Source organism: Lissotriton helveticus, chromosome 11 (genome assembly GCF_964261635.1).
Source record: "Lissotriton helveticus chromosome 11, aLisHel1.1, whole genome shotgun sequence".
NCBI lineage: Eukaryota > Metazoa > Chordata > Amphibia > Caudata > Salamandridae > Lissotriton > Lissotriton helveticus.
This window is the reverse complement of record NC_136072.1, coordinates 1,128,463,069-1,128,479,322: the sequence shown is the minus strand read 5'-3', so window position 1 is coordinate 1,128,479,322 and position 16,254 is coordinate 1,128,463,069. Positions and strand designations below refer to the sequence as shown.

The window sequence follows — 16,254 nt, the reverse complement described above, 5'->3', positions numbered from 1 at the left end:
TCGGGCACCACGGCGCCCCAAAATCTCCTCCATTGCTCCGAAGAACCTTAGTAGCGGATGACAGTCGATAGCAGCTCACAATACTGTCAGATGCCGCAGATATTAGTCGGATAGTTGCCTGGTCAGGCAGAGCCTCACATCGGTGCGGCCATCTTGCCGTGCGCCCTCTAGCGCCCCCCCATGGAATGTAAGAAGTTACGCAAGGCTGGACCAAACATGCAGATAAAAAAAAGATGACATTCATTCAAATGGCTCTTTACTGGTATTGGCTCAAAGCTAAGTTTTACAGAGTACCATGTAGAGTTTGCAGATTTTGTATGAGTCTCCCTCATTCCTCCATTAAAACGCACATTTCAACACAGTTATGGAAAAAAGGGGGAGTCTTTCCTGATTCATGAGCTGCAAACAAGGAAATGTATGAAGATCCCAGTCTGTTTGTTACATAAAAGGGCAGGTCGGAAAGTGGTATATGAACTAGACCTTGAGGTCTGAATGCACAGTAGCGGCTCTACATTTTGTCCACACAGAAAATAAGGCCCCTGTTAGGGCATAACAAGTCCAGGTATTTCTTTGCTTTAGAGGATAAGTAATGAAAGACGACTACCATTATGACTGGCTGCTTGGGTGAAATTCAGCGTTTTTTTTTGGATTTGCCTTGAGTTCGTTCCGAACACCCCCTTGTTTTAAAGGATTTAGTAATGTTCATTTGTCTTAAATTTCTAAAATACACCTTGCACATGCAATGCTATTAAATGCTGGTTTCCAGGTCCTGTACTTCATTTTAGCTTCATGCGTGAAAGGGTAGGAGAAGCACCTAGGAGGCAGAGGACAAGTCAAACAAATCTCCTGAGCAGTTAGAATCCCAACACGTCGGTGTAGTTGCAGGAGGCGCAAAGGTGTACTGGAGGAAGTTAGACGCACATTGAAAATCTAAAGAATGGACTCTTTAAGGGCCTCGATCTGCAGTGGGGTCGATGCCAGCCTCAAAAACTTGGGGATCTTCTGGATCAGCTCCATGGCCGGTGACTCCATAGAGAAGCACCTTCTCTATGGAGTCCGAATGGTGGTAAGAGGGGTGAGTCCTGCTTTTTGCTGTTGTTTTATTTGCTTGTGTTTGCATTTGGACTTCAACTTACCAGAGGACTTGGAGCAGGACCAGGCCCACGACATGGAGGCCGTTTGTTTGCGTTCGGCGACCTGCAAATTCACCTCCCAGTGTCAAATCACTTTTAGGTGTATAAGGGTACACCACACCTGTCACACGACTTCAAGTTGTGTACCGAGCCCAGGCACCAAAAGCACATCTCGTGCTGACCCGTGACTGACACTTGCTTCCAGAAATCACAGCACAGGTTGAATCTTGCCAATTGCAGAGGGATCATCTTTCCCTAGCACAGTGTAGTAAAGTTCAGAATCGTTGGAAACTGACAAAAGAGAGCAGAGCTGCTGATCTGCATCAGAAGATGTGGAAATTAAGAAACTGGTGTCAGCATGCAGGGGTGGCACTAATATCCAGCTCCACTGTGCTACTTTCAGTATAGAGCCAAAGTGGAGCTGCACGGTGTCACTTAGCAGCAAGCTGGAGCACTGCAATAAATAACATTTTTAGTTCCAGTCTGGCACCTGGGGATATCCTAAAATAAGGAATCTGCGGCTAGAACAAGCCATAGGATATTATTCCAGTACCATGAAGAAAGGTGCACAATAACAAATGGTTGTCATTTACTGGCATGCTAGGAAAACAGTGAAAGAAAGTAATATGTGTGGATGTAAAACTCACTTAATGGTGGCAGAGACGTTGGTGATCTTGTTGAAGAAATCAAACTCTCGCTGGTAGAACTCCTTGGCTGGACCAGACAGCGATCCAGTAATCTCTTCCATCAACTGTTCCAAAAGATCTCCAATGTCAGCTGTAAACAAACCACAACAGATCAAAGTAAACAAAGCAGAATGACAGATTTTTCTTCACCAATGAGCAAAGGGTTGAACAGTTTTCAAAGTAAACTGCTTTCATAGGGGTTCTTATAAGAACATGACATGGGAATGCAGGCAAAGGACAGGTCCCACCAGGGAAATATGTATACTGAAACACTCAGCTTAGTAGAGAACCAAATCTGAGGAGAAGGGTGCAAGCTTATACAGAAATCAAAGTCACATTGGACACGGCCAACGCCTCTTTTTTAATGTTCTAATTAAGCTGTGAGTGTTTGACGAGGATATAACAAAAAGTAAGAAAGGTCAATCCCCAGAAGGCAATCACTGGTCTTTGGGACACACGCAGATACAAAAATAAGAGGTGAGACAATGTGCAAGCCAATTCAAATGATGGGGTTATGTGGACTTTAGAGGAAAATGGATCCCTTTGAACTCTTAATAGTAGTTTTAATATATAATCCTTTACCAGATGCCAAGAAGTGGGCAAAGGAGTGAATTGGAGATAAAAGCTCTTTTTAGAGAAGCAGCAGTAAATCTCTGACAGAAACTGTCAAAAGCCATCCGCCCTCAATTCGCTGATCAAGAACATTTGGTAATTAACAAGCTACCCAAAACAAAATGACAATCTACAATAAACAGCAACGTGTGAAGCCTTTCATAGTCCAAGTGCAATCGTATGGAGAGAACCACAGTCTTTCAACCTGCCATATGTACCCAGACCATTCAGTGATGTACTCAGTGAGAGTCTTGTTGTCCCACAGCAGTGCAGCACCATCATTTTTCTGGATTGAGCTTTCAAGAACCTGGCCAGACAGTGAATTGGCGCTGCCACGGTGAGCACACTGAGCAACGATATTTCACAACCGATGGGCAGCCAAAGAAATATCTTTGGATGTACTTGGCTTCCCTGCAACCAATAGTGCTAGTGTGCTTTATCACTGGGCATGGTGGCCTAAGAACCTAAACCTGGCATTAACAACAAACAGACAAAAACTGCAGCATACCACAAAAATGACAGAGAAAGAAAAGCTCTTGCTGCAGAGGAATTGATAAAGTGCTCAGGAAAAGCTGTGAATGTGGCACCGATCTAACAATGTCAATAATCCTGCAAATTACTCACGATCTTTAGTGTGTGCCTCTTCATCGAGAAAGATATTGGTTTTCATGTTCCAGATGAACTGATGAGCAAGGAGCTGAGACTTGGCAGCAGCCCACAGAATGTATTCTCGGACATAACCCATCTATTTGGAAACAGAAGTGGAGTCAAAAGAAGGACGACGGGCAAATTAAAGGCAGCACAGAAAGGCCAGGTAAACAACCAACGCTGCTACAAAAACATTTCTCATTGTAGTTCATTAACAGTCTTCAACAAAAGTTCATACGCAACTCTGGAAGCTCCACTCACAGACACATTATTCCAGATACCCACATCCCTCTTCATATGGACCAGGTGCGCTTTCAGAAATCAACTAACAGGGCATCAGAGGATGAGTGACTCAACAGTAGCAAAGCTACACCACAACATTTATGTACAAGATTCACATACAGAAAGTTTATCCAAAGCCATCCAATGCCTCATGTGAGTAAAGCATGCATGTGATACATACATTAAAAGCACAAATGTGGATAACAGATATAAACTACATTTGCACAGAGGACTCATAAATGTAGGAAAATGTATTAAGGGTAATCCACTAAAAACAGCAAGTCAAACTGTAAAAAATATTTATTAAAAATAAATAGTTTTAAGCATTTTCAATTACGATCATTTGCAAATTATGTTAACAAGGTTTATGGGTGGGGAGAGCAATGGATGTAGAACAGAAGGAACACAGAACTAAATCCAAACAAAACAAATTAGAAGGAGAAAGGGAATGATAGCATAAAGCCAAATACTGTAGATGTTTCTCTGAAGATGGTAACCCAGACAATGAGCTCTTACCTTGTCGTAGCGCAGCGCTTGTACAATCTGTGGAATGTAGAAGAGGATGGCATCCTAAAAATACAAGAACAGAAAAGTAAAGGTGTAAGGTGTACCTCTGGACAGCAGAACCATGTAAGAGCTAGGGGAGTCATATGAAGGCAGGGCAGTGATGCAAAGATGAGGCACTGTAGCAAAGGCTAAAAACTTGAAAAGTATAATCCGTGATGTAAATGCAGGACACTGTAGGATAGGTAGGACACTGGAGTGGAGGAGTGCAATGCAGCAGATTTTGAATACTATAGTGGAGCAGGGGCTCTACTTAAAAAAAAGGCAGGACACTGATAAAAAGTGAGTAGCACAAACGGAGAAATGCAGAAGAGGAGAGGCATTAATGCCATTTGACAACATTGCAAAAGGAACAAGTGATTGACGGAATGCTTAACAATGTAAACATTAACCGCCATTACAAAGATATGGGTTTAATCCATCGGTCCTCTGCCCACCATGCCACCTCAGTTTGGACCCAGCCATATGCAAATCAGTCTTGACCCTACTCCTCATGGGAACAGTCCAAACCAAACTGCCAAGCCAGGTTGATTGGTTCAGCATTCCGTCCATCATCTGTTCTTTTCGTATTTGTCGCTCTAAGTGGGAAGGGGATGGCCAGACGTAAGTACAGTGCTTGAAATGCCACCAGATTCAAGCTAGCTTGGCTGATGAGGGGTGAAACCCTAAAACCGTTTCCAGGATGCTTGTTTGTGGTCCATGGAGTACCTGGCCTGGCCTGACAGTTGGGGATGGACTGATCCTATTTGCATCTGGCTGGGTCTAAACTGGAATGGCGTGGTGTGCAAAAAACGATGGATTTAACCCAGATCAGTGACTGGGGATGAATGTTTGATTGGTTCAGTATGGTCCATCATCTGTTCTTTTTGCATTAGACAACATTGCAGCACATGTAGCCTGACTGTAGAGGAGAGCAGGGCACAGCATGATAAGTGAAGTACCCCAGCAGAGGATGGACACTGCAATAGAGCACCGCAGCGGAGAAGGGCAGCAGGAAAAGGGATCCACATCAGAAAAGCAGCACACAGCAGATGAAGGCTCACAGGAGCAGAGAACAGCACAGAAGCAGAGGAGGGACACACCTGCACAGGAGGGATATGGCAGCAAAGGTGGGATAAAGGAGCAAAGGTGGGATAAAGCAGCAGAGGAGGGACACGGCTGCAGAGGAGGGACACGGCTGCAGAGGAACGAGACAGCAGCAGAGGAACGAGACAGCAGCAAATGAACGAGACAGTTGCAGAGGAATGCAGAGGGGACATGGCCCCAGAAGAGGGACATAGCAATGGAGGAGGTGCACAGCAGTACATAAGTGGAGCCAAACAAATGCGGGGTCCCAGAAGCAGAGGAGGAGCACTGAGAAGAGGAGGGTCAATAATGTAACAATAAGGCACTGCAGCAGATGCAGGGGTATTGAAGCAGAGGAGGGACAATTCAGAAGAATAGGAGATCTGCAGCAGGGGCACCACAGCAGGAAAGGGACACCACAGCAGGAAAGGGGCACCACAGGGGGAAAGATGCCCAGCGACAGATTTGGGAAACTGTAACAGAGAAGCGGTGCTACATTATTGGGGGCGGGGGTCACAGAAGAAAGAGGAGCACTGCACATAGCAAAAGAGGGGAAACACAGAAGGAGGTAATGCAGTACAAAATATGCATTACAGCATAGGAGGAGGAATTCACACAAGGCAGACACTAGAGCAGGAGAGGTATTCTGCCGCAGAGGCAAACACTGACAAAGATAAAGGGCACTAAAGCAGAGAGGTACTTAAGCTGAGACATGGTGCCATCCCAGAGCACTGCAGGACAGGCAAGGCACAGCAGGAGAGAGAGGCCTTGCTGTGGCGGCAAAGCCATGTGGCAGAGATGATGCACCACCATATATGGGCAGAAAGTGCAATAGCAGAGGAACAGCAGTACGGCCCAGAGGGGCATTGAAGCTGAAGCAGGGCATTGCTGTACATATGGTGTATTGCAGTGGAGATGTAGCACTAAAATACAGACTGAGAAAAAAAGGGAGAAAAATAAAGTGCTTTGCAGGTGTGGCAGGGAATTGTCATATCAATGAACACACTTCAATAGCCAAGCTGTAACAATGGAACACAATAGTCCCACACATGTTAGCATACTTCCATTAGCCCAAAGGAACTCGGTTTTGAGTTGTTTAGAATAAGATTGATTCCTACCGGTGGGAAGGAGCGCAGCACTTTGACACCATACTGCGCAGTGAGAGGATGTGGTGGGTACATGCTTGAGAAGTACGAAAGGCCAGTAGGTGGGTCTGTTGGGGCCCAGCATAGGATGTGGCTTAGCTCAGGAGCATCTGCATCAATTGTGTGGAATGTCACCAGGTACTGTTAACAAAAGAAAGGCAAAGATTGGTACACACAACAACCAACAAGCATACAGGGAGACAGAGCAGACATTTCCAACTAACCAAAATCAAATATGTTTCAAACTTCTTTTAAAAAAGTCACTTTTTCAAGCATATCATGATAGATTGAGAAGATGAATTTTGGGACAATCAGAATTACACTAATTCAAATGTTGAACATGTAGAATTTAGAAATAAACTTCAAAGTGATCAATCAGAAATCTGAACGACCAATAGGACTTCCGAATGATAAATCGGTATTCTGAATTAATAATCAAAATTCCAAATGACCAACTAAGTTTAAAAGTGAGCCTTTATTATTCTAGTTTACCAATACTAGTTCTTAGTGATCAATCCAAGGTCCAAATGATCAACTCCAGTTCCTAATGACCGATTCTGTGTTCCGAATCACTAATCCAAATCTCAAGGATCCAAATGAAGTTTGGAAAATCAGACTGGTGCTCTAGGCTTTAGACGGACATTATGAAGCCTTCATGAGAAATTTGAATTAAAAATTCAATCAGGATTCTGAATATGTGAAAGATTTGGCCTTTCCACTGCTTTGCAGTGCATGTCAGCAGGGAGTGGTTTGGAATATTTACTGAACACAGAGGAATTTGAAATCTAAAATTACATTTCTGAGTACTGTATCCAACCAAATGTTACTCTGTTGCCTAATTACAGCACAAATTTACTTAACATGGGCAACTAGCTAAGGACACGGATTCAACAAAGCTGTCCATTAATTTTGCATTGTTACTGTGTACAAGAGAGACCATCAAATTCCTTGCAGGTATTGCAGCACTGTTTAACATATATGAATGATGTTATTTCTCCATGGGACTTTGGGAGGCACGGAGCAGCGTGTAATAGGATGAATTCCAAGAAAAAGCTGAATCACAGCCACTCAGTGACCTTCTATCTGAACAGCAAAAGAGTACAAAAGAAAATGTAAATTTTCTGTAATCCCAATGCAGATGACCAAAGGTCTTGGCATCATGACCTTGCATTATGTTCTTTCCTTTCTCATAACATTTCTGGCACAATATCGCCTCCTTGCCTCTCGAGACAAACAAGCCTTCAACATCATAAAAACACTGAGAAGTGCTCGGATGAGGATACAGCCTTGCAAACCCTCTACGCAGAACATTTATGGTACCAGAATTTTTCATCACCTCATGCCCAGTGTTGAGAGAGACAATGTACATCTTTAAGCACGAAGCAGGTGACTGGGGTCCATAGAGGTAATGTTTGGAAACACGTTTTTCTGAGAAAACTGGAGGAAGGCAACCCCACTAGATATGTGAGGACACTGTACGATTTGAGCCTGATGATGGAGGTAAGGAACATAGTCAAGCACTTGGGAGCTGTAGACCTCCCATTGTTAGAGAAATGGAAGGAAAATATGGACTGGTGAATAACCACCGAAAAATATATCTAAAAGTGAAGAGGGTGTGTAGGAAACAGTTTTCTGTTTTTGCAGCTGTCCCCTCACTTTTTGCCGCCTTTTTAGCTACTAGAGGCTGGTTTTCGATTCAGACAGTGCACCGAGGCCTGCCAGCCAGACCTCAGTACAGTACTCTTTCCTTAAAACAAGATGATGTCTAATTGCAACCCAATTTGCATGGACTTTAGTACCACTGTAAGTCCCTAGTAAATGGCACTCCTGGCACCTAAGGCATGGGTAGTAATGAGGGTCTCTATGGGCTGCAGCATATCTTATGCCACCCTAAGGGACCTACACACAAATTCCACACAGACTGCCATTGCAGGCTGCGTGAGATGGTGCAAACCATGGTTGAAAACAAGACATGGCACACTCTTGTGTGCCATGGCAAAGACACTGCATGGGACTTATTTAAGTCACCCCTACAGCAGGCCGTGGAGCCCTATGGCAGGGTGCATTATAGCACATGTGAGGACATATCTGTATGAGCAGATATGCCCCTGTAATGTCTAGTTCCATTGCTGGATATTACAAGTGTACACGGAAGCCATCTTAAGGTATGTACTGGGCACTGGGCAAACAAGTTTCCCAGCTACATAATGGCTTCACTGAAACCTATGGTGCTTGGTATCAAACACCTAGTATTAATAAACCCACACTGATTCCAGTGTTGGGTTTATTAATACCTGCACCCAGAGGGTACCTTAGAGGTACTCCCTTGATTCTACTAATCCTCTAGTGTGCTGGCTGAGTGGTTCTGCCCAGTCTGCCATCACAGACGAGTTTCTGACCCCCAAAGAGGTGAGAGACCCTCTCTCAGAGGTCAGAAACACAGCCTGCTATGGCAGGAGGTGTTTACACAACCTCCAAACAGGATGGATAGTAAATTAGCATGTCAAGGTTGGGAGCTTTAAAGAGCACCTCACCTTTGATTTGCGAGCCTGGCATCCCCTAGACCTGGAGGATGCCACCCTCTACCCTAAGGCCCATGTGGCACCAGGACAGAGGGAATATTAGACAGGTTGGACACATCTCTAGGGAGGCCAGCCTGACATGAAAGGAATATGCTACTTACCAGTATGCATCTGTTCTTGGCATGTAGGGCTGCTGATATTCACATCTTATGCATAGATCGCCGCCTATTGTTGGGTCCGGATGATTGCACATTGTTGTCCTGGAAGAGTCTTCGAAGTATCACGAGATAAGTGGCTCCTCCCCTGGACTACAGTGCGCATGGGCATCCTCTCCATCCTCAGATTGCTTTTCGCCATTGTGGCAGGGATGCCCATCCTAGAGAGTAATTCTGAATGCTACAGCTGCTACAGGCACCGGGGAGGAGGGAGGGCGATGTGAATATCAGCAGCCCTACATGCCAAGACCAGATGCATACTGGTAAGTAGCATATTCCGTTCGAGGCATGTGGGCTGCTGAATTCACATCTTATGCATAGAATGTATAGCAGTGTCCTCCTAGCGGCGGTTGCCCGTGCCAGCTGCAGCAGTTTGAAAAAGAGTTTTGCGTGCAGCCTGACCTACAGCTGCCTGCTGTTTGGAGTGTACATCTACACAGTAGTGTTTGGTAAAGGTGTGTATGGTAGTCCATGTGGCTGCCTTACATATGTCCTCTAGAGGAATGTTTCCTAGGAAAGCCATGGATGCCCCTAACTTGCGTGTGGAATGCGCTCTTGGGGGAACTGTTAGTGTGCGTTTAGCTTTTTGATAACAGATTTGTATGCACTTAACAATCCATCTGGCTATGCCTGATTTGGAAATGGGGTTGCCTTTGTGCTGTGGTGAAAAGGCAACAAACAGCTGTTTAGTTTTTCTGAAAAGTTGTGTCCCATCTATATAGTAAAGGAGAGCTCTTTTGACGTCAAGGGTATGCACAGCTCGTTCTGCTACGGAATCTGGGTTAGGGAAGAATACCGGCAGTTCAATAGCTTGGTTGATGTGAAACTGGGACACCACCTTTGGCATAAATTTAGGGTTAGTCCGCAGCACTACCCTATTTGCGTGAATTTGTATGAATGGCTCCTGAATAGTTAGGGCTTGCAGCTCACTAACTCTTCTGAGGGAAGTAATTGCAACTAGGAAAGCTACTTTCCACGTTAGGAACTGTATCTCACATGAGTGTAGAGGTTCAAAGGGCGGTCCCATGAGCCGGGTAAGGACCACATTGAGGTTCCATACAGGAGAAGGAGGGTGCCTTGGAGGAATGATTCGTTTGAGCCCCTCCAGGAAAGCTCTAATAGCAGGCACTCTGAATGGTGAAAGGTGCTGCCTGTTTTGAAGATAGGCGGCCACTGCAGCTAAATGTATACGAATGGAGCTGTAAGCCAGATTGCATCTGTGTAAATGTAGTAGGTAACAGATGATGTTCTGTGTAGATGCATCCAGCGGATTTATGTCACTATTTTTACAATAAATGACAAATCGCTTCCATTTCGCCGCATAGCATGCCCTAGTGGTAGGCCTCCTTGCCTCCTTGATAATATTCATACAGTCGGGAGGCAAGTTGAGGTAACCAAACTCTATGACCTCAGGAGCCAGATCGCAAGGTTCAGCTGTTGCGGATCTGGGTGCTGAATGTCGCATGGCTCTGTGTTACAAAGGCTGGGTGTTAACTGCAGCCTTTGATGAGGAACCACGGAAAGTTCGAGGAACGTGGTGTACCATGGTTGCCTCGCCCACGTTGGAGCAACTAGGATTAGTGTAATTGAATGTTGTCGCAGTTTGCTTGCCACTAGTGGTATGAGCGGGGCCGGTGGAAAAGCGTACGGCATTTTGCATTTTCCTTTGTGGCAAACAGGTCTATCTCTGGGTGACCCCACTGCTGGAAGTACGGGTGCAGCACTGAGGGATGTATCTCCCACTCGTGCATTTGGTGGCTGTGTCTGCTGAGCAGATCCGCCATTTGGTTGTCCTTGCCTGGGAGGTGTTCCGCCATGAGGAAGATGTTTCTCTGAATGGCCCACTTCCACATGCTTTGCGCTAGATGTGACAACTGTGGAGAGTGTGTCGCTCCCTGCTTTTGTATGTAGTACATGGCAGTCATGTTGTCCGTCCGGATCAACACGACTTTGTTGCACAAATGAACTTTGAACGCCTTCATGGCCATGAAGATTGCCATCAGTTCCAGTAGGTTGATGTGCATCTTCTTTTGTTGGGTTGTCCACAGCCCCTGGACTGTGTAATGGAGGACATGCGCTCCCCATCCCAGGAGAGATGCGTCCGTTGTCAGCACTATTTGTGGTACAGGCTCTTGGAACGGTCGTCCCCTGCAAAGGTTTTGTGGAGTCCACCAATGCAGAGAGTTGTATGCGCGACCGGTCACCAACACTAGGTCCTTCAATTGTCCGTGAGCCTGGTTCCACTGCCGAGACAAGCACTCCTGGAGGGGACGCATGTGTAGTCTCGCGTGAGGGACTATGAAAATGCAGGAGGCCATCATGCCTATCAACTGCATAAACACCCTTGCCGGGAGGGAGTGTTGTGGCCTGAATTTCTGAATGAGTAACAGAATGCTGTTGATTCTGGCTGAGTTTGGCTGCGCCTTGGCCGCCAGAGTGTCTATTGTGGCTCCCAGGTACTGCTGGACGTGGGCTGGCTGAAGATGAGACTTTGGGTAGTTTAATGAGAATCTGAGGCTGTGTAGGAGGTGAATAGTGCGGGACACGTGATGGGCACATTACTGGGCTGACTTTGCTTGGATGAGCCAATCGTCTAGATAGGGGTTGACGTGAACATGGTTTCTCCGTAGGTGTGCGGACACTGTCGCCAGGCATTTGGTAAACACCATGGGGGCTGTAGTCACCCCGAAAGGCAGTACCTTGAACTGGTAGTGCTTGTTTTGGATGGTAAACCTGAGATACTTTCTGTGTGCTGGATGTATTGGTATGTGGAAATACGCATGTTTTAAGTCTAGGATTAGCGAGGAAGTCTCCCTGACTGGGTAATGGAAGAACCTGCTGTAAAGTGAGCATGTGAAAATGTTCTGACAAGATGTATTGGTTTAGGGGCCGCAGGTCTAGTATGGGCCTTAGAGACCCGTTCTTTTTGGGGATTAAGAAGTAGAGAGAGTACACCCCTGTACCTTGTTCCTGTATAGGGACGAGTTCTATGGCCCCTTTTTGCAGCATGCTGAGAACTTGTTGCTGCAATAAGTGTATGTGCTCTGCGGACATAGGACGGTGTTTTGGGGGTATGTTGGGTGGAGTGGATGTTAGCTCCAGACAATAACCATACTGAATGAGTTGTCTCACCCACCTGTCTGTGGTAATGCTTTTCAAGACTGGCAGGAACTGCTGTAGTCTGCCCCCGACTGGTGTTTTATGGTCTGGGGGCAGCGACAATGCGTCACTGCTTAGTATTGGCAGAGGATCTGGTGTTATTATTTCCTCGTCCTCTGCCCTTGCTGCTGTTGCCACGGTATCCACCTCTGTTTGTTTTAGTGTAGGTGGTTTGCGTGTTCCTTTGGTTGTATTGAGTTTGCTGGGATGCCTGTCCTCTTGAAGCTCCTCTGTTATTGGAGCGACGAAAGGAACCACCTCTGAATTGTTGAGACTGCAAGGCCCCCATAGATTTGGCTGTCTCTGTGTCTTTCTTTATTTTTTCTAAGATGGAGTCTACATCAGGGCCAAACAGAAAATCAGGGTTTACAGGCTGATTTAATAAAGTTGTTTGAATCTCTGGTTTGAACCCTGAGATACGCAACCAAGCATGCCTTCTGAGCATGACACTGGTGTTGATGGCTCTGGCTGCAGTGTCAGCTACGTCCAGCGCACATTTAATGGATGTGTTGGATATGAGTTTCCCTTCCTGTATTAATGTTTCTGCTCCTTCCTTGTATGCATCAGGCAAATGCTGTAGCAGTTGCTCCAATGTGTCATAATGTGCCCTATCGTATCTGGCTAACAGGGCCTGTGTGTTGGAAATTCTCCAGATGTTAGCTGCCTGTGCAGCCACCCTCTTCCCAGATGCTTCCAACACTTTAGATTCTTTGTCTGGAGGAGGAGCATCACCAGTGGTCTGAGAGTTGGCCCGTTTACGGGCATTGGAGACAACCAAAGAGTCTAAAGGTAACTGTCCCTTAATGTAGGTAGGGTCCACAGGCGCCGGTCTGTATTTTCTTTCAATGCGGGGGTTACCAACCCTTGCCCTGGTGGTCTCTTTAAAAATGTCTCCTGCATGTTTGAGGACACCTTTTAACATTGGTAATGTTTTAACAGATTTTTCCGAAGTTGAGAAAGTGTCAAATAAGAAATCCTCCACAATTGGGTCAGCATGCATGTCCACATCATGATTATGTGCTGCCCTCTCTATCAGTGCGTAAAACACTGCCGTATCCTCTGTGGGTGACGTTTTTACAGGATAAGAAGGAGTTTCAGGGATAGGTTGGGACTCCCCTTGGTCAGCAGGGTCTGTCCAGGTTTGAGCCTGGTCATCTGGATCATTGTCCGCAGGGTAACCATACTGTTCGTCATAGTTGTACCCTAGCTCCTCAGTAGAGCATGCGGGTGAGTTGGTAGAAATGTCCTGTTCATGGTACTGTACACTTTCAAAAAGGACAGGCGATGTGGAAGAGTCCTTTTTCTTTTTTAGTGGAATTTTATAGGATTCCAGTGGAGTTTCCGACCTGGTTTTCCTTTGATATATAGTAAGTCTACCAGTGTCGGCGTCGATATGGAGCTCTGACTGTTCATCATAGAATGGCTCCTGATACATAACGCTTGCTTCTTGAGGATGGCTCCTCTTCCCAAGTGTCACAGGTGTGGATTGCTCGAACCCTTTTGTTGGATCCGTTCCCTTAGGCCGTGCTGTTGGGGGCAGACCGAACTTTATGGCTGGCTTTGCGCCTGGTGTCGATACAGCATCAACAGACTTTTCTTTGTTGTCGTGCTTTCTACTTTGCGTGGACTTAGGTGCTTGCGTCGGAGGAGCGCACTTTTTAATGGATCCGATTTGCTCCTTCGAGGCGCTTATGGCTTTCGGCGCGAGGGCTTTGACCACCGTTTGTTTTTCGACTCGGTGCCTCGGTTCGAGTGCCTTGTGAGATTCAAGTCCCTTGTTTGTGTCGCTGCCCGTTGACGCCGACCCTGTCGGTTGGACGAACTTTGCTTTAGTGATGGCATGTAGCGCACCAATCTTCGGCTCGACAGCCCTTGCGGAGGACCTCTTTGGCTCGTTGACACTTGGCCTCGACGTCGATTCCGATGTGCTTGCACTCTTCGATCCGATGGCTGCCTTTAGCAGTTTCAGTTTCGTTTTCTCCTCGGTACCTTTCGGTTTCGCTTTTTGGTGGGCGACCGATGGCTCATGTGAAATATTCTTAGCCGGGCCGAGACGCGGGGCTATAGAATGCTGAATACGATCTTGGCTAAGGCCTTTCGGCGATGCCTCGACCGGAGCCTTGGAAAGTGTAAGAGTGTCTTGTCTAGGCCCAGTACCCACTGTTGGGCCTGGTTCATCACTCGAGTCGTCGTCGACGGCTCCGATGGGGGACACGTCGTCCCTTACCTCTTCGATGTTTTCATCGTCAGCGACGTGCTCCTCGTCGACCTCATAATAGTCGGAGCCGTGTTCCGAACCTGGATCCGACGTGTGTTGTGGATCCTCAGTGTCGACGATCTCCTCGTCGTCTTCATTGAAGATATTCACCGGGTCGGGCGCTGGCTTCAACATCGTCTGTCGTGCTGCACGTCGGAGCCTAAGAGTCTTCTTGGACCGGAACCGAGCACAAGCGAGGCAGTTGTCCTCGTTGTGGTCGGGAGATAAGCACTTGTTGCACACCGGGTGCACATCGATGTGCGGGTATTTTGCGTTACAAAGGGGGCATCGTTTGAATGGGCTCCGTTCTATCGACGATCGGGCCTTTGGTGTCGAAAAGGCCACGCGGCACTCTTCGACGTCCTGCTTCGAAAGGAACTGGAACAAGAACTCGGCACCGAAAGAGAGAAATAATACCGACGACCCCGAAGGCCTTTTGGCCTTGAAGAAAAGTTTCCGAACTGGAGTTAAGAGAAGAACATCCGAACCCAATGGCGGAAAAAAACAATCCGAGGATGGAGCGGATGCCCATGCGCACTGTAGTCCAGGGGAGGAGCCACCTATCTCGTGATACTTCGAAGACTCTTCCAGGACAACAATGTGCAATCATCCGGACCCAACACTAGGCGGCGATCTATGCATAAGATGTGAATTCAGCAGCCCACATGCCTCAAACAAGAGGATTTCACCATCTCGTGTGTGGTGAAATTAGGAACTCTGGGACAAGGTGATGCCCGCTTCCCACAGGAAGTGGTCATCTAGGGGGTGTGGTGAACCCAGGGGTAAGTAGCTCATTGGCTACTATCCTTCACTCCCCTTGACACCCCTATATTGAGTTGTTAGGTGGCTCCCCTGACACCAGAAACTTAGATTTATCTCTCTAAAATAGAAAGAAGGACCAAGAAGAGCCCCTGACGCAAGAACTGAGGAACAGCGGCTGACTTGGCGCCATCCTGCCGGCTGTCCCCTACAATTGAAAGGACCCGGCTCGTCCAGAAATCGGTGTCACCTCCCAAAGCTGTGGTAGAGTGACCCATGACTTTACCTGGCCAGCAACATCTCTTTTGGAGCAGAGGAGCTGCTCCCCCTGCACGTTCGCAGGCAACAAAGGATGGATATGAGAGTCTCTGCCAGCACCTAGACCCTGGACTAAACAGCACTGCACATGAGCCCCCCGGCTCGATTTTCCGTGAATCAATAGTGTCCCTGAGGCACAGAGACTCTCGAGAGCTGAGCACCCACTTGGGTTTAGCCAGACTGGCCCCTCAGTCCCCGCAAGCAGCCTCTGTCTGCAGAAAAGCAGGAACTACGATAGCCCCCTGATCAGTGTGACCGATGTCTGGGTTCACCACTTCACCAGAGCCCCACAGCCCAAGATTAAATGGACCATTGGTGCCCACGGGATCCTGAGACCCTCCAGAGCTGAGCCCCCTTTGGGTGTGGCTGGACTAGTCCCCAGGTCCATGCCTGCAGCCTGTTTTCACAGGTCACCTTCAAACCGCGAGTGTCTCCCGCAGCGCTACCCTGCTGGAGAAATCATGTCTGCATCTGAGCCCACTAGCCCGAGTTCCGGTGGACCAGCGGTGTCCCTACATGCCCGAGCCTCTCAAGAACTGAGCCTTCCTGTGGGTTCCACAGGAAGGACCGCCCTCCCCCCCCCCTCCCCCCATCCCTGCTTGCAGCCTCTTTGTAACCAGACCGCTCTCCATTGACTTTAACGGGGCACCTGACGTGGAAACGCACCTCTGCACACGGATGCCCCAGACTCTTCCGAGATGATCTGTTGCCGCTGCCTTGGACCCTGCCCCAGGGAAACCTTAAATCCTGAAGAACAGTCGCTGCTAAGTACCCGTATGCAGTATATTTTTCTTTCCCATAGGATAACATTACAGCTTTAAAAGATACAGGTGTCAGTGTACTTCTGTATACCCGGAAACTGTGATACATCACCCACTGCAAGTGTATT

The 16,254-nt window shown here is 47.2% G+C and overlaps 1 protein-coding gene across 2 annotated transcripts in view; it reads right to left on the bottom strand.

Moving 5' to 3' along the window:
* Nucleotides 1-16,254, bottom strand: part of PI4KA (phosphatidylinositol 4-kinase alpha) — a 517,988-nt gene that overhangs the window by 66,672 nt on the left and 435,062 nt on the right. For both annotated transcript variants that reach the window (XM_078667865.1, XM_078667866.1), the window contains 4 exons: nt 6,109-6,276; nt 3,878-3,931; nt 3,056-3,176; nt 1,781-1,910 (listed from right to left, as the gene is read on the bottom strand). In XM_078667865.1, the coding sequence (XP_078523991.1) occupies nt 1,781-1,910; nt 3,056-3,176; nt 3,878-3,931; nt 6,109-6,276 (473 nt within the window). The remainder of the gene's footprint in view (nt 1-1,780; nt 1,911-3,055; nt 3,177-3,877; nt 3,932-6,108; nt 6,277-16,254) is intronic.